We start from the raw sequence: 26,201 nt of genomic DNA on the forward strand, positions 1-26,201 counted from the left end.
AGCGTTGGACTGTAAATCTGTGACCGTCATCTACTTCTCGCGGCAATGATTACAGCACGCATGTTTGGTCTCCGGTTCGCAGCCGTGCCGTCCGCGGGGCGCGGGGCCACCCTCTGAGGACACCGAGCGCGACGCCGAGCCATGTCGCGGCGCGGCGGCCCGGGGGTACGTACTGCGGTGCATGCTACGCGATGCTACGCCACGCTACGCAACGCCGGGGGAAGGAAGGGAGTGCTTTGCCGGCCCGGGGCCCTCCGTGGGGCTCTTTCCCAGTCGAGTCCGTTGCGTAGGCGCGTCTCCGGGTGTGTCCGGGACGAGCGGCGCCGGCCCGCCGCTCCGCGCCAAGGGTTATCCGGGGTTATCCGCCCCCTCGAGTCGAGTGGGGCTGCTGTCGAAGTCGAAGGGCTCGGCAGGGCGCGGTGGCAGCGGACTGGGGCTGTCGCCAGGGGGAAGCAAGGGCCTTGAGGACCAGACGCCGAGTGCACTCGCGGAGGGCGGCAGCGGCGACCGCGGCCGCAAGGACCTCGACAAGGCCCACGACATGGCCCACGGACAGACGCAAGGATAAACGCGAACATGTTGCTGGTGAGTGGAGGCAGCACGCCTGCAGAGTGGAGGACTTGTGTGTGAGTGTGTTCGTGCGGGCACGAGGGCCAGGGCGGGCCAGGGCGGGCCAGGGCGGGTAATGATCCCGATAGATTTGGCCGTGGAGCAGCCCCGTTCCCCGACCCGTGCTTCCTGCTTCCCGTGTAGGTGGCGTGCCGCGTGCCGCGTGCGGTGGCGTGGCACTCCCAGCAGACGTCACGTCCGCCCTTTTCCCCCCGGGGCGGACGGGCCCCGGGGGGGTGGCGGGCCCCCCCCGGGGCCCCCCCCGGTATAGGGGCCCCCCTTTGGAAAAAAAAAGCCAAAGTATTGTAAAGTTATGAAACTCCGAGCTATTTGCTGGGAAATTGTTCAAAATGTATCAAAAGTAACGATATTAGGTTTTTAAAGCTTAAAAAATGTTTTTTTCCCCATAAAAAAACCCTAAAAAGAAAGCAAATGGGGGCCCCTAGGGCCCTTTCCCCCCGCCGGGCCCTTTAGGAGCCAGTCCGCCCCTGCCTTCCCCCCCCGGCGATATGTTGGCCCCCAAATTTACCCGTGCCCCCCCCGTCCCCGATAGTGGCCCCAAAGCCAGCCTCCTGGTTCGTTTTCTGGAGGCGACATTGTACTCCCCCCCGACCCTCGAGGGAGGACATGCTCTGTCAGTAATGTTAAATTCAAATTTAAATCATCGTTCTTGGGCGGCCGGTTGGCTTGCTAGAGGCGCTTCCATACAAATTTCCGTGGGTAATTCTTTTTATGAACTTTTTTTGGATGAGGTAATGTACTTGTCATAGACATCAAGAACGAAGGGCGCTCCAGCGTTTTGAACGAAAAGACAGGTTTAAAAACCCCGGTGGAACACAAGGCGTAAATAAGTAGTGGTTTGTCGTTTTTTGGCACGGTGAAAAACGGGGGGGAAAAGGACCCAAAAAACGACAAATCTACGACAGGGTTTTACGAAAAATAACAAAAACCCAACCCGGGCACTTGGTTTGGGAAAAGCGGTGAATTTGTCTTTTTTTTATACCTTGAAGGGGTCCTTTTTACCATTTAAAAAACGACCAAAACGACGGTCCCCCAAAAGGCCAGCGGGGCGAAAAGAGAAAAAGAAACTCTGGGGAGTTAAAACCCGGGGCTTTGGACACGGGTGTTCTTGGAAAATGTTGTACAGCCCCAAAGCCACCGGCCAAAGCGACTTGGGGAGTCGGGGGCATCGCCGCGAACTGCTACGGCTGGGCCCCTTCCCGCAGCGAATGAGCTTTACGGACTGGGCAGTTAAAAAGGGGCCAAGTCGTTGCTAGAGGGGTCACTTTCTTCTCCCGGTTTGAGTTGGCCAACTGATTAAAACCCATTTTTTTTGAAGGGCAGACTCGGGACAGTTTGGGCGCGAGAACATGTTTAGGGGGGAAAAAGCGCGGCCGTAGATTCGCGTCGAGGCCCCCCGACTCCACAAGCGCGGGGGCCCGAGGGGGGGGAGGGTACCCCACTTGTCCCAAGAGACGCTTCAGTGTGGGCCTCGGTTCAACTCTCGCGGGTTTTGCTTTTTTTTCGCTCGCGGGCCTTTGGATCACCGTCTTTTTGGGTCTTTTTAAAGGGTTTTAAAACCCGGAAACCACTTCGGTTTAAAAAAAACGAAAAATTTCCAACGCGTTAAAACCCAAAAACCAAGGCCGGCTTTTTTGTCTTTATTTTATTTTAAAAAGGGGGCTGGATTTTCGTTTTTGATCCTTTTTTCTTTTTCACGTAAAAATAACGAAAACGCCTAAAATTTACGCCTTGTGTTAAAACGGGAAGGCGCTGCAGTTTGCTAGGCCCGAGGGGTGCCCACTGTAAGTTTTGGGTGTACAAGAAGGGGGGAATGTTGGAATGGCAAGATTTCTGCGTTTTTGCACACGTTTGCCTAACAGGGGGTTTTTTCCCCCGAATTGGGAAAATGTGTTAAAATTTTGTCAATGAAGGGGGGCAGTTTTTCCCCCCTCGGGGGAAACCCCACTACGGTGCACATCAGGTGGCCGAGGCAAACGCCTCTCGCCCGGCATTCTGTTTACGTTTTTAAAAAAAGTTTCCGCCGCCCCGGCTTGGCGGTTCGGGAAGCGCAACCCGCGGCAACCCGCGCTCCGCCACAAAAATAAAACTGAAAGGGCGGTCCGTATAATAAGCTTCGGCCTTGTTGGAGGTCGATGCCGATGTTCGCCCTCAGTCCTCAGTCAGTGGGGCAGTGGTGGCGGTGGCGGGGACGGGGGCGAGGACGCGGGGGCGGCTGGCAGAGGATGACAAAGACGACGTTTACTTGCTTCATGGCCCCGCGGCACGCCACCGCACGCCAGGCAACGCCTCGCCCCTCCTCCTCGTTTCCCCGTCCCCCTCCTCCCCCCTTCCCCGCCCCCCCGTCCCCCCGCCCCCCCCCGTCCTCCCCCCTTTCCCGTTTTTCCCCCGTCCTCCCCGTCCTCCTCGTCCTCGCCGCCAGTCGTTTATGGGCTGGCGGTCTATACTGTTACCAGCGGCCGGAGTGCGGGACCCGGTGACCCGGTGCCGTCACGGACGAACAACCAAAGAAGCGCAAAACAAAAAAAAAATACATTTCAAAGAAAACCAAAGAAAGGAAAGGAAACAAGAAGTGCTGTGAGCAGACTGATTCCGAGAGTCATTTTCGTCGCTCTGTCTCTCTCGGACCTGAGCGAGACGCCACATGAGTGGGACAGAGACAGAGCGACGAAAACGACTCTCGGAATCAGTCTGAAGGACTGCAGGACTGGAATACACGGCCCCACTGCAGTGCAGGCGCATCGCCTCGCGGGGACGCGCTGCTCGCCTGCTTGCCATTTTGTTCCGGGGACAGCTCACGCAAACACCCACCCCCCTGATGCAGCACCGCCTGTTGTCGTCCGCGCCCAGCCCCGCCCCAGCCCGACCAACCCCTCCCCCCGGCCGCGCTGCGCCCCGGCCAGGCCGGGCCAGGCTGTCCAAACGCGTGGCGGGGCACTGCGTGGGACGCGGCCACGGGGAAGGGGAGGGGGAAGGGGGAAGGGGGAGGGGGAAGGAGCGCGACGACGTCGGGGTGGTGCTGGACAAAGACCGTCGGCCGCGACGATTAAAATTAATGAATTTCTCGACACGCGATGCCTGGGCTGAGTCCGGGTGGACCGACAGGTACCTACACGGCGATGCCCCTCGAAAATATACACACTTGAAGCGTGGTCTTCTGGCCCTAGACGAAAAATCTAACCTAACCTTGCAGGTACTTACAAATGCATATTCGGCTGGTATGAGTGCATAAGCGTAGCCTATGCTAAACATGCAATTGTAAGTGTGCACCCCCAACACAGTGCTTCGCGTCCCCCAGCAATCATGTCCCTGGGGGTGCCATGTACCGAGGAGGTATCATTCACTTCTCCTCGGGTTAAGAGCTGCTTCCGAAGGAGGCACCGGAGGCACCTCGGAAGCGCGCAAGCAAGCCTTTCTGTTTTTCGTTTGACGCGGAAGGCCGCGGGAAAACGAAGGCAGTAGTCACACCTCGTGACAGGTGGAGCTGACTGGCTGACAGGGCCGATAAATGGGCCTCTGGGACTAGCAGGGCACGGCAGGGCAGGGCAGGGCACGGCAAGGCAGGGCAGGAAGCACAGGGGCTAACGGGTGTTTTGCGAGGTGTGGCATTCTTCCTCGCTCCACACGTCGGCATGGAGCTGGCCCCAACGCCGTCGTGGACAAGCTAATAGGCAGGGCGATGACGAGAGTCGGCGGCGTGGTTCCCCCGGGGGAGCCGCCTCCCGCCGTAAGTTTGGCAAACGGGAAAACCGGGAAATCCGGCCGCGACATCGGGATTCGAACCCGGGCTGCTGTGGCTGTGCTAATCACTGCGCTGTCTGCGGCAGGTCGAGCACGCCCCGCCCGACCCGCGCCTGCCGGTGCTCGGCAACTTTGTGCAGAAGACGCTGAAGCTCAAGGCGGAGAAATGGACGCGCCTGCTGGCCACCGAGGACCTGCGGAAGTGCGTCATGGACTTCCTGGACAAGGCGGAGAACATGCTGCTCATCGTGATGCAGGTGAGTGGCGCGGCCGCCGTCGTCCCGGACGCCGTCCCGGTCCTCAACGAGGTCCTCAACGAGGTCCTCAACTTGCTGCTGCTTGCAGAACAACGCGGCCCAGCTGCTGCCGTCGCTGGGCTTCCCCGTCAGCCTCAAGAGCAAGGCCGCCTTCTTCGTCAAGAAGCGGCGCGCCGTGGTGCCCAAGGAGAAGGAGGCCATGCAGGACCTGCTAATCATCGGGGACATGGCGACCCGCGCCATCGAGCAGCTGGCCGCGCTCGTCGACGAGGTAATCCAGGCCATGGGCGGGGAAGCACAAATAAGGTGGACCTACCACGGCCGTTTGAACACTTGCGTGCACGCACTCGATGTACTCGATGTTCCCCAGGTGGTGGTGCCGCTGCTGTCCAACCCGGGCAACCAGGCGGGCTGGCCGGCGGCCGTGGCGCAGGACGTGTGCCGGCACGTGCACAGCCTCCGCAGCACGGTGTGCCAGGTCCGCGGCCAGGTGGCGGGCCGCACCGTGCTGCCGCTGCCCGCCGGCGTGGAGCGCGTCCACCAGGCCGAGCGCGAGCTCATGAGCAGCGGCGGCGAGGTGGTCGACCTGTACCTCAAGTCGGCCATCGAGGGCGTCGTCATCAAGTGGGCCACGCAGATCAACGACGTCCTCATGGAGGACTCGGGCGACGCGTTCAAGGGCGGCCACAACCCCACCCCGTCCGCAGGTCAGCGTGCTGCCCAGTGCCCCTGCTGTCCACCAAAGGCGCCTTATAGTCCAACCCCTCACCGTTCTGTTCGGCAGAGGTCCACTTCTGGAACTCGCGTCTGCGCAACCTGGAGCACATCTACGAGCAGCTGCGGGACGAGCGCGTGCGCAAGATGGCCGTGATCCTGGAGCGCACGGACAGCGCCTACTGGCCGTGCTTCAAGTCGCTGTTCCGCAACATCGTGGCCGCGCTGGCTGAGGCCCGCGACATGGCGCTGTACCTCAAGCCGCTCATGAAGCACTGCCAGCTGCTGGAGGACACGGACTTCGCGGACGCCACGCCGCTGCTGCGGCCCCTGCTGCACACCGTGTGCCTGGTGTGGGCGCACTCGCGCTACTACTGCAACTCCAACCGGCTGGTGGTGCTGCTGCGCCAGATCTGCAACCTGCTCATCCAGCAGGCCAAGCGCTACCTCGACCCGTCCTCCATCTTCCAGAGCGACGTGGACGAGGCCAAGCAGCGCGTGCAGCTGTCCATCGCGACGCTCAAGACCTTCCGGTAAGGCTAAGCCGGGCAAAGCCTCCGGATCCAAAAGGATAATATTATCTCTGGTCATGTTATCTTTGCAGGACAATTTAAAATCTAAATTCTCGCTAGTGTCGTCCCTGCATCCGTCTGTCCGTCCTTTGCAGGCAGTACTTCGACGAGTACCGCGACAACATCGCGTCCTTCTTCAAGGACCGCGAGCCCGTGCTGTGGACGTTTCACCCCAACGTGGTGTTTGCCCGACTGCAGCTGTTCGTGGACCGGCTGCACACCATCCAGTGGTTCTTCGACACGGTGCTGGAGTTCCTCAAGCTGGAGAAGCTGGAGCTGGGCGGCCTCAAGGGCCGCGTGCTCAGCACCAAGATCACGGCCGTGTCGCAGGAGTTCAACGAGCACTTCACCATGTTCGCCAGCAAGAGCTACGACGTGCTGGACCCCGAGGACTCCGCCTTCCTCCAGGACTACAACGTGTTCCAGGGCCGCATTTGGGACCTGGACCGCCGGCTGGCCGCCATCCTGTGCCAGGCCTTCGACGAGTGCTACAACCTGGAGGCCGTCTTCAAGGTGGGCTGCGCGGTCAGGTGGGGCAAGGTTGAGAACTGCAGGGAGGATGACTCGGTGCTCGATTTCGCAGCTCATCTACATCGCGGGCTCGGTGCTGGACCGGCCGCTCATCAAGGACGAGTTCACGGCCAAGTACAAGGACATCATCGTGATGCTGCAGCGCGAGGTGGACACCGTCCAGAAGGTGTACGAGGCGCAGATGGAGTGCGCGGCGCGCGGCCACATGCCGGTGGACGAGCACATGCCGCCGGTGGCCGGCGCGCTGCGCTGGAGCTACATGCTGCGCCAGCGCCTCACCGCCCCCATCAAGAGCTTCAAGAAGCTGGACCACCCGTGAGTACTGCATGCGCCTGCAGTGCGCCTTGCGAACGGCGGTGACGCTCTATGCCTTCTGGCCGGCAGGATCACGCGCGGCGACGAGGCCGCCGAGATCTTGAAGCAGTGCGACGGCATCCTGGAGGACCTGGACAAGCTGGAGCGGTCCATGGTGGACCGGTGGGCCGCCGAGGTGCCGGAGCAGTGCCGCCGCAACCTGGCCAGCTCCCTGTTGGCCCGCAACGACAAGACCTTCGAGTTGTCCCTCAACTTCCACCCGCAGCTGGCCGCTATCCTGCGGGAGACGCACTACCTGCAGCAGATGGCGCGCCAGGAGATCCCCGAGGCCGCCAGCCAGCTGTACGAGCGCGGCGAGACGTTCCGGAAGTACACCAACAGCCTCAGCGTCACCATCGAATGGTGGGGTAAACTAGTGGCCCGGCCGTGCGCCCCGCGCCCCGCCGTCTGGGTCGCTAAACAACGAAGGTCTCTTTCATCGACAGGTACAACAAGGTGCGCCGCTGCACGCTGCCCGTGGAGTTCGACCTGGTGCGCGAGCTGGTCGAGGAGGTGGACGCGCTGGTGGCGCGCGGCCTCCAGGACGGTGAGCTGACGTGGAGCTCGAGCGGCCTGTGGGACTACATCGAGCGGCTGCACGCGCTGGTGCACTCGCTGCAGAGCCGGGTGGCCACCTCGCAGGCCAACGTGAACCTGCTGAGGGCCGCCCTGGCTCCAGCCGCGCGCTCGCCCGTGTTCCAGCGCCCCAACAAGGACGCCCTGCTCGTCCTGGAGGAGCGGCAGGACCGCAAGGCCAAGAGGTGACTGGCGCGCCCGCGGGACTCCAGTTCGAACCTTCGAGCGCGAGGCTGTCTCGTCTTCCATGACTGTTCCCTCTGCCGCCAGGTACGCCGAGATGAAGGCAGCCGGGGTGGAGATCGGGCGCCTCGTGGCGGACAACATGGCCCTGCTGGGCATGACGGACGAGCAGAGCTCGGTGCGGTGGCGGAAGTACATCGAGTACCTCGACGGGCTGGTGGGCCAGGCCGTGCTCAAGGCCGTGGGCTGCTCGCTCACCTACCTGGCCGACAACATGGACGCCCAGGAGAAGCTGCCACCGCTGTTCGAGGCGCACCTGCACCTGCGCGAGCCGGACATCGTGTTCGTGCCGGCCCTGGACCACTCGCCGCAGGGTTTCGCGTCCATCGTCAAGGAGCTCATCGCCGACGTCCTGGCCATGGCGGGGCTCATCCCTTGCGTCGGCGACCACGGCGACACGTACGAGGTGCGCGGAGCGAGGCGCGCGGCCGGCGGCAGCACCCGGCTGGCGCGAGGATCTGGATTTGGGCGATGTTTGCTTGCAGGCTGAAATCTGCGACAGCGACGACATCAAGGAGATGACCAAGGACATGATGGACGGCGTGGAGACGGTCATCAGCCAGGCCAACGACTTCGTGCTGGGGCTGCAGGGCTACTCGTACCTGTGGCTGGACGAGCGCAAGGCGTACCTGGACAACTTCCTGACGTACAGCCGCCAGCTCACCAGCGAAGAGCACGACCTGCTGGCCCTCATGGACCCCCTGGCGCCCACGCCGTCGCCCCCGAAGATGGACCACTTCCGGGAACAGGTGCGGATAACACCCCCTCGAGATATCCGTTTCGAGATATTGATTTTTGCCACGCCTTTCTAATCGGCATTTGCCGTGTCCAGATCGACAACTTCGAGGCGCTGCTGACCGAGGTGGAGGGGCTCGTGTCCGTCAAGACGTTCTGCTCCTGGTTCCAAGTGGACCTGAACCCGTTCAAGCAGGCCCTGGTCAACACCGTGTGCAAGTGGGGCGACATGTTCAAGCAGCACCTCATCAACAACGTGACCCTGAGGTACCGCCGCCGTCCCGCCCCACCCTGTCGTTGTGGGTCTTATGACTATGTTTCTGTTCGTGTGTGCGCAGCCTCGCCGACCTGGGCTCGTTCATCCAGAAGGCGGACGAGGGCCTGCTGCAGCCCGTGGAGGAGGGCGACTACGACCGCCTGGTGTCCGTGATGGGCTACCTGATGAACGTCAAGACGCGCGCCGAGTCCACGGACGACATGTTCGAGCCGCTGCGAGACACGATCGCGCTGCTGCAGGGCTACGACCAGGAGCTGCCCGAGGAGGTGAACGTGCTGCTCAAGGAGCTGCCGGAGCAGTGGGAGAACACCAAGAAGATCGCGCAGACCGTGAAGCAGCTGGTGGCGCCGCTGCAGGCCATCGAGGTGGCCGCCGTGCGGCGCAGGATCACGGCCTTCGACTCGCAGCAGACGCAGTACCGCGACTCGTTCCGACGGGCGCCGTACTTCAAGTAAGTGGTTCAAGCCCCACCGAAGTACGGGCTTTCCTCGCGGCCGTGACGGTGCCCGCGTGCTGCCGCAGGTACGAGTGCGAGGACCCCTACGGCCAGCTGGACGCGGCCAACGAACGCATGGCGGAGTACGAGGCGGAGATGCGGCGCATCCAGGACTCCGGCTCGCTCTTCGAGGTGTCCATCCCCGAGTTCAAGCAGCTGCGGCAGTGCCGCAAGGAGCTGCGCATGCTCAAGCAGCTCTGGGACTACGTGTCCATCGTGCGCACCAGCGTGGAGGACTGGAAGACCACGCCCTGGCGGAAGATCGACGTCGAGAACATGGACATCGAGTGCAAGAAGTTCGCCAAGGAGATTCGGGGTGAGTGCTCGGTGTGGCGGTTGCCTCTGGTTGCCTCTGGCCCTGGCCCTGGAGCGTCGCTCTAACGGTGGCGGTCCGGCGGTGTTCCAGCCTTGGACAAGGAGATGCGCTCCTGGGACACCTACACGTCCCTGGAGGCCACCGTCAAGAACATGCTGACGTCCCTCAGGGCCGTGGGCGAGCTGCAGAACCCCGCCATCCGGGAGCGCCACTGGCAGCAGCTCATGAAGTCCACGAAGGTCGGGGGTCCGCGGCCCGTTTCGATCGTTGCATTTGTCCCTATTGTGGCCCCTGGTAACGTTATAGCGGTCTACCTCCCTTGTACATACAAACTAATGAAACCCATACTAAACAGTTTCCAGAGCCATATACGCATTTAAAGCTGTACATACTGTACATATAATGCCACGCATGGTGCATGCATGAACCGCCCCCCACTGTCCTGAAGAAACGACTTCAGTGTACACTGCAAGAAAAGAAACCTCTCTGACAGAACGGTGGACCCTGCTTTCACAGAGCTTGGTATAGCCAGAGGGGAGTCCCTCTAGGACTCTAGGTATAGAGTACCCTCCCTCCCCTCCCCTCCCGCTCCATGGTTCCTGCTCACCGTCTGCCTTTCTTTTTCCGAGCAGAGTTTACAGTCACTGCCGCCCAAGTACACCGTGAGTATACAAACAGTGTGTGTCCCCCGTGCGCTCCAGCCTGACGCAGCCTGGCGCCCCCTCGGATAGCTCGCTCGCGCTGTCTAGTTTCAATTATCCTGCCGCAAAAGTATCTACCGTGAATACTAAAACGAGCACGTTTTCCGAGGGGGCGATACAGAACACAGCCTGTTGCAAGCCATACTTCTCTGTGTACACTGTCCGATACCAACAGTTAAAAACTGCATGCTGCACGATGTAGATTGAACCACTCGTCGAGCTGGACTCGATATTTCATGCAAGCTCAATCAAGCCTCCTTCTGAAATGTCTCCTTCTCGTATTTTTCTCACTGTCCTGCTGAAGGAACTTCTCGCAACTGACGCATTTGATTCACACTTTTTCGCAACTGCTTCTGTGTCCTCGTCGACATCCAGTCTGCCTACCTTTGACTTATATTGCCTTGTATGTGTGCTGTGTCCGTTCTTATCTGCCTGTCGTTCTTGTAGTAGTCTGCTAATCTGTTAATTAATATCTTTCATTTAACTAAAACATGATTTTATTGAATATTTTTTCTCGGAAACGGAATGATAGCGACCGTCTAATCGGCCGGCTTAACCGCAGGTCCGCTTCGTGATGGACGAGGGCACGACGCTGGCCGACCTGCTGGAGCTGAACCTGCACGAGTGCGAGGACGAGGTGAAGAACATCGTGGACAAGGCCGTCAAGGAGATGTCCATGGAGAAGATCCTGCGCGACCTGCACACCACCTGGGGCGCCATGGAGCTGGAGCAGGAGGTGCACCAGCGGACTGGCACCACGCTGCTGCGGGCGTCCGAAGAGCTGGTCGAGACCCTCGAGGACAACCAGGTAGCCGTCGCGGCCGTCGCGGCCGCGGCAGGACCAAGTTGAGAAAATGTGGATTAACCGAAGCACTCGACTCTCTTTGGCCCAAAGGTGCAGCTGCAGAACCTCATCACGTCCAAGTTCGTGGCGCACTTCTTGAACGAGGTGTCCGAGTGGCAGCAGCGCCTCAGCGTGGCCGACCAGGTCATCACGGTGTGGTTCGAGGTGCAGCGCACCTGGATGCACCTGGAGAGCATCTTCATGAGCTCCGAGGACATCCGCAAGCAGTTGCCGCAGGACTCGGCGCGCTTCGACCGCATCGACACCGAGTTCAAGGTGGGCTGCGGCGCGCTGCGGCGTCAAGTAGTGCTGGTGCCACGGTCTCGTGACTGCCGCGCGCTGCTGCAGGTGCTGGTGACGGAGCTGGCGCGCACGCCGAACGTGGTGGAGGCCACCAACAAGCCGGGGCTGCCAGGCCGGCTGGACTGGCTGCAGAAGGAGCTGACGCTGTGCGAGAAGGCGCTGGCCGAGTACCTGGAGACCAAGCGGCTCGCCTTCCCGCGCTTCTACTTCGTGTCGTCGGCCGACCTCCTGGACGTGCTGAGCAACGGCAACCAGCCCGCGCTGGTGGCGCGCCACCTCACCAAGCTGTTCGACTCGCTGGCCAAGCTCAACTTCATCATGTCCGACGCCGGGGAGCCCGTCGGCGCGCTGGGCATCTACGCCAAGGACGGCGAGTACGTGCCGCTGGAGACGCCCTGCGACTGCACCGGCCCCGTCGAAGTCTGGCTGAACCGCGTGCAGGCCTCCATGCGCGGCTCCATCAGGAACTTCTTCGCCGAGGGCGTGGTCGCCTACGAGGAGAAGCCCCGCGAGTCGTGGCTGTTCGACTACCCGGCCCAGGTGAGCCTGTGCGGCACGCAGATCTGGTGGTGCACCGAGGTCAACATGGCGTTCGGCCGGCTGGAGGAGGGCTACGAGAACGCGCTCAAGGACTACCAGAAGAAGCAGGTCACACAGCTCAGCACACTCATCTCCCTGCTGCTGGGCGAGCTGAGCAAGCAGGACCGCCAGAAGATCATGACCATCTGCACCATCGACGTGCACTCCAGGGACGTGGTGGCCAAGCTGATCCAGGCCAAGGTGGAGACGGCGGCGGCCTTCCAGTGGCAGAGCCAGCTGCGCCACCGCTGGGACGAGAAGGAGCGCGACTGCTTCGCCAACATCTGCGACGCGCAGTTCGGCTACTCGCACGAGTACCTGGGCAACACGCCGCGGCTCGTCATCACGCCGCTCACGGACCGCTGCTACATCACGCTCACGCAGGTGGGGCTGGCAGTGTACCCTACACAAAACTAGCTGTCTTGGGTGGTTGCTAATGCTGCCTGCCTGTCCGTAGTCCCTGCATCTGGTGATGGGCGGTGGCCCCGCGGGCCCCGCCGGCACGGGCAAGACGGAGACGACCAAGGACTTGGGGCGCGCCCTGGGCATCATGGTGTACGTCTTCAACTGCTCCGAGCAGATGGACTACAAGGTGGGCGTCGAAGTCACTGCTGCTGCAGTGGTGGCGGACGGGGTGACGACGGTGTCTTTGCTTGCAGTCCTGCGGCAACATCTACAAGGGCCTGGCCCAGACGGGAGCCTGGGGTTGCTTCGACGAGTTCAATCGCATCTCCGTGGAGGTGCTGTCCGTCGTGGCGGTGCAGGTCAAGTCCGTGCAGGTGAAGGCAGCTCGCAGGCAGTAGGAGGAAACCCCAGCTAAAACCCTCGCGGTGTAACTCATTGGTGAATTGCTGAGCCCCTCAGGACGCGATCCGCGACAAGAAGGACGTGTTCAACTTCATGGGGGAGACGATCAACATGGTGCCCACCGTGGGCATCTTCATCACCATGAACCCGGGCTACGCTGGCCGCACGGAGCTGCCGGAGAACCTCAAGGCGCTCTTCAGGTACCTCGGCGGGAGGGGAGAGCGCGGGGGTGGGCGTCCCCCGGGAGGTCCCCGCCGTGCGCCCTGAACAGTGTCTCTTGCCGCAGGCCCTGTGCCATGGTGGTGCCGGACTTTGAGCTCATCTGCGAGATCATGTTGGTGGCCGAGGGCTTCCAGGAGGCGCGCATCCTGGCCCGGAAGTTCATTACGCTGTACACCCTGTGCAAAGAGCTGCTCTCCAAGCAGGACCACTACGACTGGGGCCTGCGCGCCATCAAGTCCGTGCTCGTCGTGGCCGGCTCCCTCAAGGTACCGGCACCTTACACGTTTCCATCTTGTCTTATTTCTCTTTTGTCTTTTTAGAGTACCGAATCCTTCATGGTCTTTTCTTCTTAGCCATTATAGATTATTTTGAATTTCCTTTTCAGCTTTGTATTTATATACTTCAGCCGCTTTAATTCATTTATATTTAGAATTTGTATTATTCCTCTCTTTTTCTCTCTATTTTTTTCTGTAGATTTGGTTTTCTTCTCATCATCGTACTTTGCCAGCAGCTAATCGCTGTCCATTCTCCATTTTTTCTCTTCCGTATTTTGTGACATAGCGGCAATGGAAAATAAGACTTCACTTGTTTCTGTGGTGACGGAAAGGCTGTGAGTGAATGAATCAAAGTGAGCAGGACTCACAGTGGGGCGGCACCCATATGCGGAAACTGGATTTGAAAATTTTTCTTATAGTCTCAATGTTCCGTGCCTTTTAGGCTCAATTCATTCCACAACAACGAAATTATCTTGACATGTTACGTACAAGCCACACCCACACGTTGTCAGGGGTGGCACTTGAACGCCAAAAGTGACGATGTACTCCATACCATGACATCGACTGCATAGCACTTGGGCTTTCCGCTTCGCGACAGAAACAAGCCTTCCATTTTGTGCCACAGCTGAGTCCGTCCATGCTTTTGGGCCGGGGATGGAACGAAAGTGCATTTAGTTGTTACTTGGTCAGAATTTTAATGTGAGAAGCAAAAAAGTGAGGAAATGTATTTCCTCTAATAGAAAAAGTTCCTCATTTTATTAAAAAAAAATTATAATAATACGACAAGTACTTTGTGTTGCAAAAACAAGTGATCGTTCCGTTTCCATCCTCGTCCGCGCGTACGCAGTATGAGTTGACCTTGCTTCGTGTTACTTGTTGAGAAACTCATGCCGCGCTCTGAGATGATCGTCGAGTTGGACTTGGAGACGGGCCGGCCGCGCAGGGGCGCCGTCACACAGGTAAGGACAGCCACGTTTTAGCGGCCAGTTTCAGCATCGGTCGAAGTGGCTCTCAGTTTTGCCGTCTTGTTCAAAGTTGTACTGATGTTCACCGTCAAGCGTGTCGATCGACGAGGTCCACGAGTACAATTCTCTTTTGCCTGACGGACGTCAAAACTTTGAGCCACTTTCGCCGCAGTTCAGTCGAAGGAAAGCGAGGGGTCGGGTGGGAGCCCGTTTGTGAAGCATGAGACTCATGTAGTTTGTAAGTGTAGCCCATAGACGCTTGCGTTGGTTACTCTATGCACGCATGCATGTGGTTCTGCTTGCGATATTTGCCATGTTCACGCTGCTAAACGCCTCAAGGCGCTCTAAGAAACTGTCTAAATGGCACAATGTTGCATGATCGGCACGACGCATGACATATAAATACTCAAAACATGAGCTAATAATCGAATAAAAAAGAGTTTCACCACCCACGCAAGTGAACGCAAGGTGGAAGTGAAGAACAACCCTCAAGTGGCGCCACCATTGACAGTCTTCGATTGCCCCAATGCCGGTGCCTCGGACGCCTCACCATCGCACTCCACGAAGAAGAACTCTCCTCGTTTTCTTGCTGATTTTATTTTTCACAGCGGATGGATCAGAAACCGCCAAGGTCAACAACCTCGGTTTCCGTTCTCCAATGACGTTCAATTGTTTAGCCGGAACTGAATCCGGTGGTCCTGATTCCTGAATGTCCCCGCCCCCTGGCGCTGCCAGTGCCGCCAGTACGCACACTGTAACTCGCTCGTCCTGCGCAGCGCGGCGACCCGGGCAGGCCCGAGGAGGAGGTACTGATGCGCGCGCTGCGGGACTTCAACATCCCCAAGATCGTGACGGACGACGTGCCCGTGTTCATGGGGCTCATCGGGGACCTGTTCCCCGCGCTGGACGTGCCCCGGAAGCGCGACATGGACTTCGAGCGCACCGTGAAGCAGGCCGCCCTGGACCTGCTGCTGCAGCCCGAGGACAACTTCATCCTCAAGGTGCGCTATCCCCCGCACACGCAAGGCCGCAGAGTCACTGACTCACGCCGGTGGTTGTTCCAGGTGGTGCAGATGGAGGAGCTGCTGGAGGTGCGACACTCCGTGTTCGTGGTGGGCAACGCGGGCGCGGGCAAGACGGAGGTGTGGAAGACGCTGTACCGCACCTACATCAACATGAAGCGCAAGCCCGTGTTCAACGACCTGAACCCCAAGGCCGTGACCAACGACGAGCTGTTCGGCATCATCAACCCCGCGACCCGCGAGTGGAAGGACGGCCTCTTCTCCGTCATCATGCGCGAGCAGGTCGAGTATAGCGGTGGCAACTTCCCGTTGTAGTCGAACGTTGTGAGGAACCTTGATGAAATGGAACGTCCCTTCAGGCGAACCTGGTGGGCGACCACCCCAAGTGGATCGTCCTGGACGGCGACATCGACCCGATGTGGATCGAGTCCCTCAACACCGTCATGGACGACAACAAGGTGCTGACGCTGGCCTCCAACGAGCGCATCGCCCTGTCCGCCACCATGCGACTGCTGTTCGAGATCTCGAACCTGCGCACCGCCACGCCCGCCACCGTGTCCAGGGCCGGCATCCTCTACATCAACGCGCAGGACCTCGGCTGGAACCCGTGAGTACCGAAGCCAGAGCGAAACGCGCCGTGCGCCGTGGCGGTAACCGGGAGTCGAACCCTGCCTCAGGTACGTGACGAGCTGGATCGAAACGCGCACGTCCAACTCGGAGAAGGCCAACCTGCTCATCCTGTTCGACAAGTACATCCCGCCGTGCCTGGAGGCGCTGCGCACGCGGTTCAAGCGCATCACGCCCATCGTGGACATGTGCCACGTGCAGATGCTGTGCCACCTGCTGCGCTGCCTGCTCACGCCCGTCAACACGCCCTCGGACTGCAGCAAGGAGCTGCACGAGATGTACTTCGTCTTCGCCTGCGTCTGGGCCTTCGGTGCCGCCATGTTCCAGGACCAGGTGAGTCATTTTCGAACGCCAACAACGCTGTACTTTTTACCTTGACGTTCCTCTCTCATTGCCCTTTCAGGCGATCGACTACCGCATCGAGTTCTCCAAGTGGTGGGTGAACGAGTTCAAGACGGTCAAGTACCCGACGCAGGGCACCGTCTTCGACTACTTCATCGACCCGGAGACCAAGCAGTGGGCGCCCTGGTCCGAGCGGGTGCCCAAGTTCGAGCTGGACCCCGACATGCCTCTGCAGGCCGCGCTGGTGCACACGCCCGAGTCGACGCGCGTGCGCTTCTTCGCCGACATGCTGATGGAGCAGCGGGTGCCCGTGATGCTGGTGGGGCCGGCGGGCTCCGGCAAGACGGTGCTCGTGGCCGAGAAGCTGGCCGCGCTCTCCGAGAACTACGCCGTCACCAACGTGCCCTTCAACTTCTACACCACCTCCGGTGAGGGCAGCCTCACCGCAGTCTGGGAATCCACTCCCCGCCGTGGTCTTGAATGTGTCTTTTGGCGCCCTCCAGAGATGCTGCAGAAGATCCTGGAGAAGCCGCTGGAGAAGAAGGCGGGCCGCAACTACGGGCCGCCGGGCAACAAGACCCTGGTGTACTTCCTGGACGACATGAACATGCCCGAGGTGGACGCGTACGGCACCGTGCAGCCCCACACGCTCATCCGGCAGCACATCGACTACAGCCACTGGTAGGGCAGCTTGGTCTCTTTCGGAACGCAGGGTGAAGATGGAACTGATGATGCCGTCCGTGCAGGTACGACCGCACCAAGCTGACGCTCAAGGACATCCACAACTGCCAGTACGTCTCGTGCATGAACCCCACGGCGGGCAGCTTCACCATCAACCCGCGGCTGCAGCGGCACTTCTGCGTGTTCGCCATCAGGTAGGCCCTCGTCCTCGTCGCGGATCCCCCGAGGCGTCCGGAGAGGCGGCCGGCTTGAAGTGGGCCTTCCTGTTGCAGCTTCCCCCACAACGAGTCGCTCAACTCGATCTACTCGCAGATCCTGTCGCAGCACTTCTCCAACCCGGAGTACCGCTTCCATGCGTCCATCGGCCGCCTCGTCAACGCCGTGGTCACCGCCTCGCTCGCCGTGCACCACAAGTGCTCGCAGGCACGTCCTGAGAGGGGAGGGTTGCACCGAGTGCTGGCCGTGACGCTCGAGGTGACACGGTGTGCGTGCGTTGCGTGTGCAGGTGTTCCTGCCCACGGCGGTCAAGTTTCACTACATCTTCAACCTGCGCGACCTGTCCAACGTGTTCCAAGGGCTGCTCTTCAGCACCAACGACTGCCTCACGCAGCCCACCGACCTGGTGCGCCTGTGGATGCACGAGGCGCAGCGCGTGTACGGCGACAAGCTCACCGAGGAGAAGGACATCGACGCCTTCTACAAGGTCCAGGTCGACGTGGTCAAGAAGAACTTTGACGTGAGTGTGGCGCCCCGGGCCGCGGACACTTGTTTGCCAGCTGTCCATTTCCGCTCCTAACTGGATCTAACCAACTGTCTTTCTCTTTTCGAAATCGCCGTCCGCATTGAGGGTTGGTACGAAGTAGCCTTAATCGCTCTCATCTCATTGCAGGCGGGAAATAGTAACGGAGACAATGCAGCGCAGCAACAGAAAGCCGTAACGCCTTCCTTTCCGCTTGCTAGACTTTACCTCACGCAAATCACAACCACATTTCTTTCTCTTTTTCTCTCTCATGTTTCTTCCACATTTTCTCGCTTGTGTGATCGTCTTAAACTGCGTTCTTTTTACTCTCCATGTTCTCTTTCTGTGTATGTGGTGTACCTTTGACTGTGTTCGTCTCTAGTATCTCCCAACCAACAACTAACTGTCAGAAAGTCTTGGCGAGACTGACTTGTTACTTGGGCGATCCTTTGTGCTTTGTGATGTGACATGTCTTTTTTATTGTCTTTGTATTATTCAAATTTTCGTGTTTTTCACTAGGCTAATAACTTATTTTTAGGTTTCTAAGGGTTGTTGTTTTTTCTCACCTCTTTTACTCTTCTCAAGCCTTAGTCTTTCGTATGTCCCCTGCCGGCTCACGACTCTTAACCACGCCCGTCCTCCGTGCGCAGGAGCTGGACGAGGGCATCATCCTGGAGAAGCCCAACATCTTCTGCCACTTCGCGCAGGGCATCGGCGAGCCCAAGTACATGCCCATCTCGGACTGGACGGTCCTCAGCAAGCTGCTGCAGGAGGCGCTCATGTCGTACAACGACCTGGTGGCCGCCATGAACCTGGTCCTCTTCGAGGACGCCATGATGCACGTGTGCAGGATCAACCGCATCCTGGAGTCGCCGCGCGGCAGCGCCCTGCTGGTGGGGGTGGGCGGCAGCGGCAAGCAGTCCCTGGCCAGGCTGGCGGCCTTCATCTCCAGCTTGGAGGTGGCCCAGGTGCAGCTGCGCAAGGGCTACGGCGTGTTCGACCTCAAGGTACGCTAGACCGTGGTCGCGGAGCTCTCCTCTCCGCCCGGCAGGGACCAGCCGTCCAACGTGACTGCTGGCTTATTGCCTGCTGCAGACCGAGCTGTCGGCGCTCTACATGAAGTCCGGGCTCAAGAACGTGGGCATCATGTTCCTGATGACGGACGCGCAAGTGGCCAACGAGCACTTCCTCGTGCTCATAAACGACATGCTGGCCTCGGGGGAGATCCCGGACCTGTTCCCCGACGACGAGGTCGAGAACATCATCGCGGGCGTGCGCAACGAGGTGAAGGGCTCGGGGCAGCTGGACACGCGCGACAACTGCTGGAAGTTCTTCATCGAGCGGGTGCGGCGCCAGCTCAAGGTGGTGCTCTGCTTCTCGCCCGTGGGCTCGGCCCTCCGCGTCCGCGCGCGCAAGTTCCCGTCCATCATCAACTGCACCGCCATCAACTGGTTCCACGAGTGGCCGCAGGAGGCGCTCATGTCCGTCTCGAAGCGCTTCTTGGAGGAGCTGCAGCCGCTGCCGGTGAGTGAGTGAGGCTTCCAGTGAGTCCGTTGTGGCCGCAGGCTCAGCGAACTGTGCTTGGGTGCTGCAGGAGCCACTGCGCGACTCGGTGGCGCGGTTCATGGCCTACGTGCACACGTCGGTGAACCAAGCCTCGCGCCAGTACCTGCAGTCCGACCGGCGCTACAACTACACCACGCCCAAGAGCTTCCTCGAGCAGATCTCCCTCTACTCGCGGCTGCTCACCACCAAGAACGCCGAGCTGGCGGCCAAGGTGGGCGAAACGACGACGAGGGCGTGCGGTGTAGACCATGCGCGCTGTTAAAGCAGACGCTTTTGCTGTCCAGGTGGCGCGACTGGAGAACGGTCTGGACAAGCTGCGCTCCACGGCGGCGCAGGTGGACGACCTGAAGGCCAAGCTGGCCGTGCAGGAGGTGGAGCTCAAGCAGAAGAACGAGGCGGCGGACGCGCTCATCGAGATCGTGGGCGTGGAGACGGAGAAGGTGTCGCGGGAGAAGGCCGTGGGTAAGGCGGAGGTAGGCAGCGCGGCGTGGGCCTCGTGCCGCCGGCCTGCTGACGTGCGCCGTGTGTTGCAGCCGACGAGGAGGAGTGCCGCGTGGCGGAGATCGCCAAGGAGGTGGCCAAGAAGCAGCAGGACTGCGAGGAGGACCTCGCCAAGGCCGAGCCCGCGCTCGTGGCGGCGCAGGAGGCGCTGGACACCCTCAACAAGGCCAACCTCACGGAGCTCAAGTCGTTCGGCTCGCCGCCCGGGGCCGTCACCAACGTCACGTCCGCCGTCATGGTGCTGCTCGCGCCCAACGGCAAGATCCCCAAGGACCGCTCGTGGAAGGCCTCCAAGATCGTCATGGCCAAGGTCGACTCGTTCCTCGACTCGCTCATCAACTACGACAAGGAGAACATCCACCCCGAGATCATGAAGGCCATCCAGCCCTACCTCAAGGACTCGGAGTTCGAGCCTGAGTTCGTGCGCTCCAAATCGGCGGCAGCTGCAGGTAAGATCGTCTCGGGCCAGCAGTGCTATCTCTCTCGCACTCTTGAGTGGTTAGGAGTGCGAGAGAGACAGAGCAGTCTGCATCATCATTATCGGTGTGCGCAGGGCTGTGCGCGTGGGTCATCAACATCATCCGCTTCTACGAGGTGTACTGCGACGTGGAGCCCAAGCGGCGTGCGCTGGCGGCGGCCAACGCCGAGCTAAACGCGGCGCAGGACAAGCTGGCCGTCATCAAGCGCAAAGTCATGGTGGGCAAGCAAGCCTTTTCTAAAAGCGCCTTCAAAGGAGAATGTCTTTTAACGCCAGCGGGCTGCTGTTCTAGTCCCTGGAAGAACAACTCGCCACGCTCACGGCGGACTTCGAGCGCGCCACCGCCGAGAAGCTGCACTGCCAGGAGCAGGCCGACGCCACCACCAGGACCATCCAGCTGGCCAACCGGCTGGTCGGGGGGCTCGCCGCGGAGAAGGTCCGCTGGGCCGAGGCCGTGGCCGCGTGAGTACACCGGGGGGGGAATGTGGGCGTGGGTAGCCGACGAGTACGTGGAACCTGACGCGACCACTGCCACCGCAGCTTCATGCAGCAGGGGACCACCCTGCCCGGGGACGTGCTGCTGGTGACGGCCTTCATCTCGTACGTGGGCTGCTTCACCAAGCAGTACCGCCTGGACCTCGTCAACAAGATGTGGCTGCCGTTCCTGCGGGTGCTCGAGGTGCGTGGCGTGCCGTCCTCGCCGCGTCGCTGTGCCTAAGGTCGCCCTCTAACTCTGGTGCTCTGCCGCGCAGCCGCCCATCCCCATCACGGAGGGCCTGGACCCGCTGACGCTGCTGACGGACGACGCGCAGGTGGCGCGTTGGAACAACGAGGGCCTCCCCAGCGACCGCATGTCCACCGAGAACGCCACCATCCTGTCCAACTCGGACCGCTGGCCGCTCATGATCGACCCGCAGCTGCAGGGCGTCAAGTGGATCAAGCAGAAGTACGGCGACGTGCTGCAGGTGGTGCGGCTGGGCGCGCGCGGCGCCATCGAGAGCCTCGAGCTGTGCGTGACGCGCGGCGCCATCGTGCTGGTGGAGAACATCGGCGAGAGCGTGGACCCCGTGCTGGACCCGCTGCTGGGCCGCAACCTCATCAAGAAGGGCAAGGCCATCAAGATGGGCGACAAGGAGGTCGAGTACAACGACTCCTTCCGCCTCATCCTGCACACCAAGCTGGCCAACCCGCACTACAAGCCCGAGATGCAGGCGCAGACCACCCTCATCAACTTCACCGTCACGCGGGACGGCCTGGAGGACCAGCTGCTCGCCGAGGTGGTCAAGGCGGAGCGGCCGGACCTGGAGGAGCTCAAGGTGGGGGCACCGACGTGGCACCGCGTGACAGTCGATGACCTTCCCCGGGAACGCAAATGTGGAGCGAACCGCTTCGTTGTTGTTTCAGGCTGACCTGACGAAGCAGCAGAACGACTTCAAAATCATGCTCAAGACCCTGGAGGACGACCTGCTGTCTCGCTTGTCCTCGGCCGGCGGTAAGCGCCAAGAGCGAGCGGCAACTCCTTGGCGGCTTCAAAAAAGCGCCTGCGAGCCTGGCGTAGGCCGGCCCGCCACACTGCCGTGCTCGGGGGGCTGGCCTACCCCCGACTTCGCAGGCGCTCACGCCACCATCGCGCACCTACACCGTAACGCCTGACTGCGTGCTTCGCGGTGCTTCTGCAGGAAACATCCTGGGCGACTCGGCCCTGGTCGAGAACCTGGAGACGACCAAGCGCACCGCGGCCGAGATCGAGCAGAAGGTGGCCGAGGCCAAGATCACGTCGGTCAAGATCGACGAGGCCCGCGAGCACTACCGGCCCGCCGCGGCCCGGGCGTCGCTGCTCTATTTCATTCTCAACGAGCTCAACACCATCAACCCCATTTACCAGTTCTCGCTCAAGGTTGCCGGTTCAAAGCGTTTCTGAAATTTTTTTATTTTTAAATGGAACCTAGCTTGAATGGTCGATTTCGCAGGCTTTCAGCGTCGTCTTCCAGAACGCCATCGACAAGGCCGTTCCCTCCGACGTGGTGCACACGCGCGTGCTCAACCTCATCGACTGCATCACGTACTTCGTCTTCATGTACACGTCCCGCGGCCTGTTCGAGTGCGACAAGCTCATCTTCGCCTCGCAGATGACGTTCCAGGTCGGTCGAGTCGAGGCCAGAGTGTCGCCGCACAGTGGGCTAGAAGACCGGCGCCGGCGGCCACAATTCTTGAAACGATTGAGCGCTAGAGTCGCTAAATGGGCCTAGAACCGAACATGTGATACCACCAATGGATTGCTCTCCACACGAGGAATCCATTGGTGGGGTCACACGCTCGGTTCGAGTCCTGTTCAGCGATTCCGGAGCTCAAAACGCGTCTAGAGTTTTGGCCGCCTCCACCGCTCTTCTGGCCCACTCGCGCCGTACTTCGTGCAAACGTGCTTGTCCGCCAGATCCTGCTGGCGAGCGAGGAGATCCAGCCGCAGGAGCTGGACTTCCTGCTGCGGTTCCCCATCACGCCGCACGTGACGTCGCCCGTCGACTTCCTGTCCAACTCGTCGTGGGGAGGGGTGCGCTCCCTCAGCAGCAAGGACGAGTTCAGGTGAGGAGGGGAGAGGAGGGGAAGTTGGCTACTTACAGGGACGAGATGCCACTTTCTGCCAAGGTTTCAGGCGCGGATCGAGGGGTAAGTGTGCCCGTCCGAGCGCGCTCAGAACGAACGCCGAGTCATTGTCTTCCGCAGGAACTTCGACCGCGACATCGAGACGTCGCCGAAGCGCTGGAAGAAGCTGGTGGAGTCGGAGTGCCCGGAGCGGGAGAAGTTCCCCCAAGAGTGGAAGAACAAGACGCCCCTGCAGAGGCTGTGCATGATGCGCGCCCTCAGGCCCGACAGGATGATGTACGCCGTGGCGTAAGTGTCTCGCCGGCCGCGTTCGAAAAATGGGAAAGAAAAAGGGGCTGTGTCTCACAGTGGGTGGCTGATGCAGGGCCTTCATCGAGGAGAAGCTCGGCGCCAAGTACGTGGAAGGGCGCGCCGTCGAGTTTGCCAGGTCGTTCGAAGAGACGAGCCCCTCCACCCCCATCTTCTTCATCCTGTCCCCGGGCGTGAACCCCCTCAAGGTAAGCGCTGTCAGGCCGTCAGTCGGCTGTGTTGGCCAGACTTGAACCCCGCCTCGACTCCGACTCCCGCAGGACGTGGAGTCCCTCGGGCGGAAGCTGGGCTACACGCTGAACAACGGCAACTTCCACAACGTGTCGCTGGGCCAGGGCCAGGAGGTGGTCGCCGAGGAGGCCATGGACGTGGCCGCCACCAAGGGGCACTGGGTAGTGCTGCAGGTAGGACGGAGGGTTGCGGGGTGGCCGCGCAACCGTCGAACGGCACCATGACTTTCCAATCTGCCGCAGAACATCCACCTGGTCAAGAAGTGGCTGCCCGCCTTGGAGAAGAAGCTGGAGGCGTACGCCGAAGGGTCGCACTCCAACTACAGGGTCTTCATGTCCGCCGAGCCCGCCGCGTCGGCCGCCGCCCACATCATCCCACAGGTTTGCCGGTTTGTCGCACGCTGCGCGCGAAACGTACACACTGCCATAAAGATACTGTAACTGTTGGGAAAACTGCAGGGCATCCTGGAGTCGTCCATCAAGATCACCAACGAGCCCCCCACGGGCATGCAGGCTAATTTGCACAAGGCTCTGGACAACTTCAACCAGGAGACCCTGGAGATGTGCACCAAGGAGGCCGAGTTCAAGGCCATCCTCTTCTCCCTGTGCTACTTCCACGCTGTGGTGGCGGAGCGTCGCAAGTTCGGGCCCCAGGTACGCCAGAGAAGCATCACTCCAGTTTCGTACACGACCATAAACGTCTATTAACAAAATTATTTTCAATTTCCCAGGGCTGGAACCGCGTGTACCCCTTCAACGTGGGCGACCTCAACATCAGCGTGTCTGTGCTGTACAACTACCTGGAGGCCAACACCAAGGTCCCCTGGGAGGACCTGCGCTACCTGTTCGGTGAGATCATGTACGGGGGCCACATCACGGACGACTGGGACCGGCGCCTGTGCATCACGTACCTGGAGGAGCTGATGCAGGCCGACCTGGTGGACGGCGAACTGATGCTGGCGCCTGGCTTCCCCGCGCCGCCAAACACAGACTACCAGGTGCGCGGTGTGGGTAACGTGGGTGACGTGGCCGGACTGCCGCCAGCGGCGTGGCTTGACTCAGACTGTGTTTTGTGTTCTCGTGGCGGTGCCAGGGCTACCACAACTACATCGACGAGGGCATGCCCCCGGAGTCTCCCTACTTGTACGGCCTCCACCCCAACGCCGAGATCGGCTTCCTCACCACGACCTCTGAGAAACTGTTCCGCACCGTGTTCGAGATGCAGCCGCGCGACGCGGCGGCCGGCGGAGGCACCACCGTCACTCGGGAGGACAAGGTAGGCTTGCCGTCGCACAGTGGGCCAGAAGACCGGTGGAGGCGGCCAGAGTCCTGGACGGGTTTTGAGCTCCAGAGTCGCTCAATGGGACTGGAAACGAACGTGTGACCCCACCAATGGATTGCTCTCCGAACGATTAATCCATTGATAGGGTCACTCGCTCCGCCAGACCCTGCTCCACCCCTCATGGTCGCAACCCTGCCACTTTGGCGTTTACAGGTGAAGCAGCTCATCGACGAGATGCTGGAAAAACTGCCCGAGGAGTTCAACATGCCTGAAATCATGAGCAAGGTGGAGGAGAGGACGCCGTACGTGATCGTCGCCTTCCAGGTGAGCAGCCGCTCGGTGACACTGTGAGGGCGGCGCCCCCTCCCACGAGGCCCACTGCCAGGCCGCCTGCACAATGGTGTGGTTGCAGGAGTGCGAGCGCATCAACACGCTCACGGGGGAGATGAAGCGGTCCCTGCGCGAGCTGGACCTCGGCCTCAAGGGCGAGCTCACCATCACGTCGGACATGGAGGAGCTGGAGAGCGCGCTGTTCCTGGACCAGGTGCCCGCCACGTGGACGGCGCGCGCCTACCCGTCCCTGCTTGGGCTGTCCGCCTGGTTCGCGGACCTGCTGCTGCGGCTGCGGGAGCTGGAGACGTGGGCCACCGATTTCGTGGTGCGTGTGTGTGCGTGCGTGTGGGTCTCGCCTTCGCGCCGAAGCCGAACGCTGAATGCTGATGCATTTAGTGCTTTGTGGTTGCAGCTGCCGCCGTCTGTGTGGCTGGCGGGCTTCTTCAACCCGCAGTCCTTCCTCACGGCCATCATGCAGAGCACGGCGCGCAAGAACGAGCTGCCGCTGGACAAGATGTGCCTCCAGTGCGACGTCACCAAGAAGAACAAGGAGGAGTTCACGTGAGTGCCTCGGCTCGCCTCCGCGCGGTGCGTGTCTGGTGTCGTGGCGCTGGGCCACTAAGATGGTGTCCTTGTTGTGCTGCAGGATGGCTCCGCGCGACGGCGCCTACGTGCACGGCCTGCTCATGGAGGGCGCGCGCTGGGACGTGGCCACGGGGGTCATCGCCGATTCGCGCCTCAAGGAGCTGTTCCCCAGCATGCCCGTCATCAACATCCGAGCCATCACCCAGGACAAGCAGGACCCCCGCAACATGTACGAGTGCCCCGTCTACAAGACGCGCACGCGCGGCCCGACCTACGTCTGGACATTCAACCTCAAGAGCAAGGACAAGCCGGCCAAGTGGACTCTCGCAGGTGTGGCTCTCCTGCTGCAGATCTAGATCGTGATCCACAGTACCCAGACAAAAGTCCGTTCACGCTTCAAGCCGAGTGCCAGGGGGAACTTTCAGGGTTTCCTGCTCCAGCCTACTGTAACAGGAAAATACTCTACAATATTCTATGAGTATATCTTCATCCAACTTGGAATTTTTTCAAGTAATTAAAGAAAGACTGCTAGGGTTTAAGAAAGGTTTTCAACTGCATATGGATATAGTTTGTAACTACATTTAGAAATAAAATATTGAAAATTAGCATGGACTTTTTCTGACTATCCATCCCGTTAAATGTGAAAAGGGGCTTCCCTCAGTTTGCAGCTTGCCCTAAAAAGGAAAACTCCCGTTTTTTTTCTGGGTGTAAAAAAAGCAATCTCTCATTCGGCTTCAAGCCCCAAATAGATGAGAAAAAATTGC

At 60.4% G+C, this 26,201-nt stretch overlaps 1 protein-coding gene across 1 annotated transcript; it reads left to right on the top strand.

Moving 5' to 3' along the window:
• The first annotated feature begins 4,262 nt into the window (after positions 1–4,262).
• Positions 4,263–25,981, top strand: LOC117641433 (dynein beta chain, ciliary). Its single transcript, XM_034378754.1, has 56 exons — positions 4,263–4,357; positions 4,458–4,628; positions 4,717–4,899; positions 4,999–5,335; positions 5,413–5,875; positions 6,010–6,427; positions 6,498–6,760; positions 6,830–7,162; positions 7,246–7,560; positions 7,646–8,024; positions 8,104–8,367; positions 8,451–8,620; positions 8,692–9,081; positions 9,153–9,442; positions 9,533–9,681; positions 10,075–10,104; positions 10,706–10,951; positions 11,039–11,263; positions 11,336–12,253; positions 12,327–12,461; positions 12,529–12,648; positions 12,734–12,876; positions 12,963–13,164; positions 14,915–15,139; positions 15,203–15,442; positions 15,520–15,767; positions 15,838–16,120; positions 16,191–16,557; positions 16,633–16,810; positions 16,876–17,004; positions 17,083–17,233; positions 17,316–17,546; positions 18,200–18,556; positions 18,645–19,073; positions 19,144–19,326; positions 19,400–19,577; positions 19,649–20,065; positions 20,170–20,312; positions 20,387–20,556; positions 20,635–20,773; positions 20,847–21,410; positions 21,499–21,586; positions 21,774–21,991; positions 22,065–22,235; positions 22,529–22,677; positions 22,819–22,986; positions 23,063–23,195; positions 23,268–23,411; positions 23,481–23,618; positions 23,697–23,891; positions 23,969–24,235; positions 24,331–24,513; positions 24,733–24,843; positions 24,932–25,177; positions 25,265–25,413; positions 25,499–25,981. The coding sequence occupies exons 1-56, from the start codon at positions 4,310–4,312 to the stop codon at positions 25,791–25,793; spliced, it is 13,479 nt and encodes a 4,492-aa protein (XP_034234645.1). The 5' UTR covers positions 4,263–4,309; the 3' UTR covers positions 25,794–25,981.
• The last annotated feature ends 220 nt before the right edge of the window (positions 25,982–26,201 follow it).

Source organism: Thrips palmi, unplaced genomic scaffold, assembly GCF_012932325.1.
Source record: "Thrips palmi isolate BJ-2018 unplaced genomic scaffold, TpBJ-2018v1 HiC_scaffold_15, whole genome shotgun sequence".
NCBI lineage: Eukaryota > Metazoa > Arthropoda > Insecta > Thysanoptera > Thripidae > Thrips > Thrips palmi.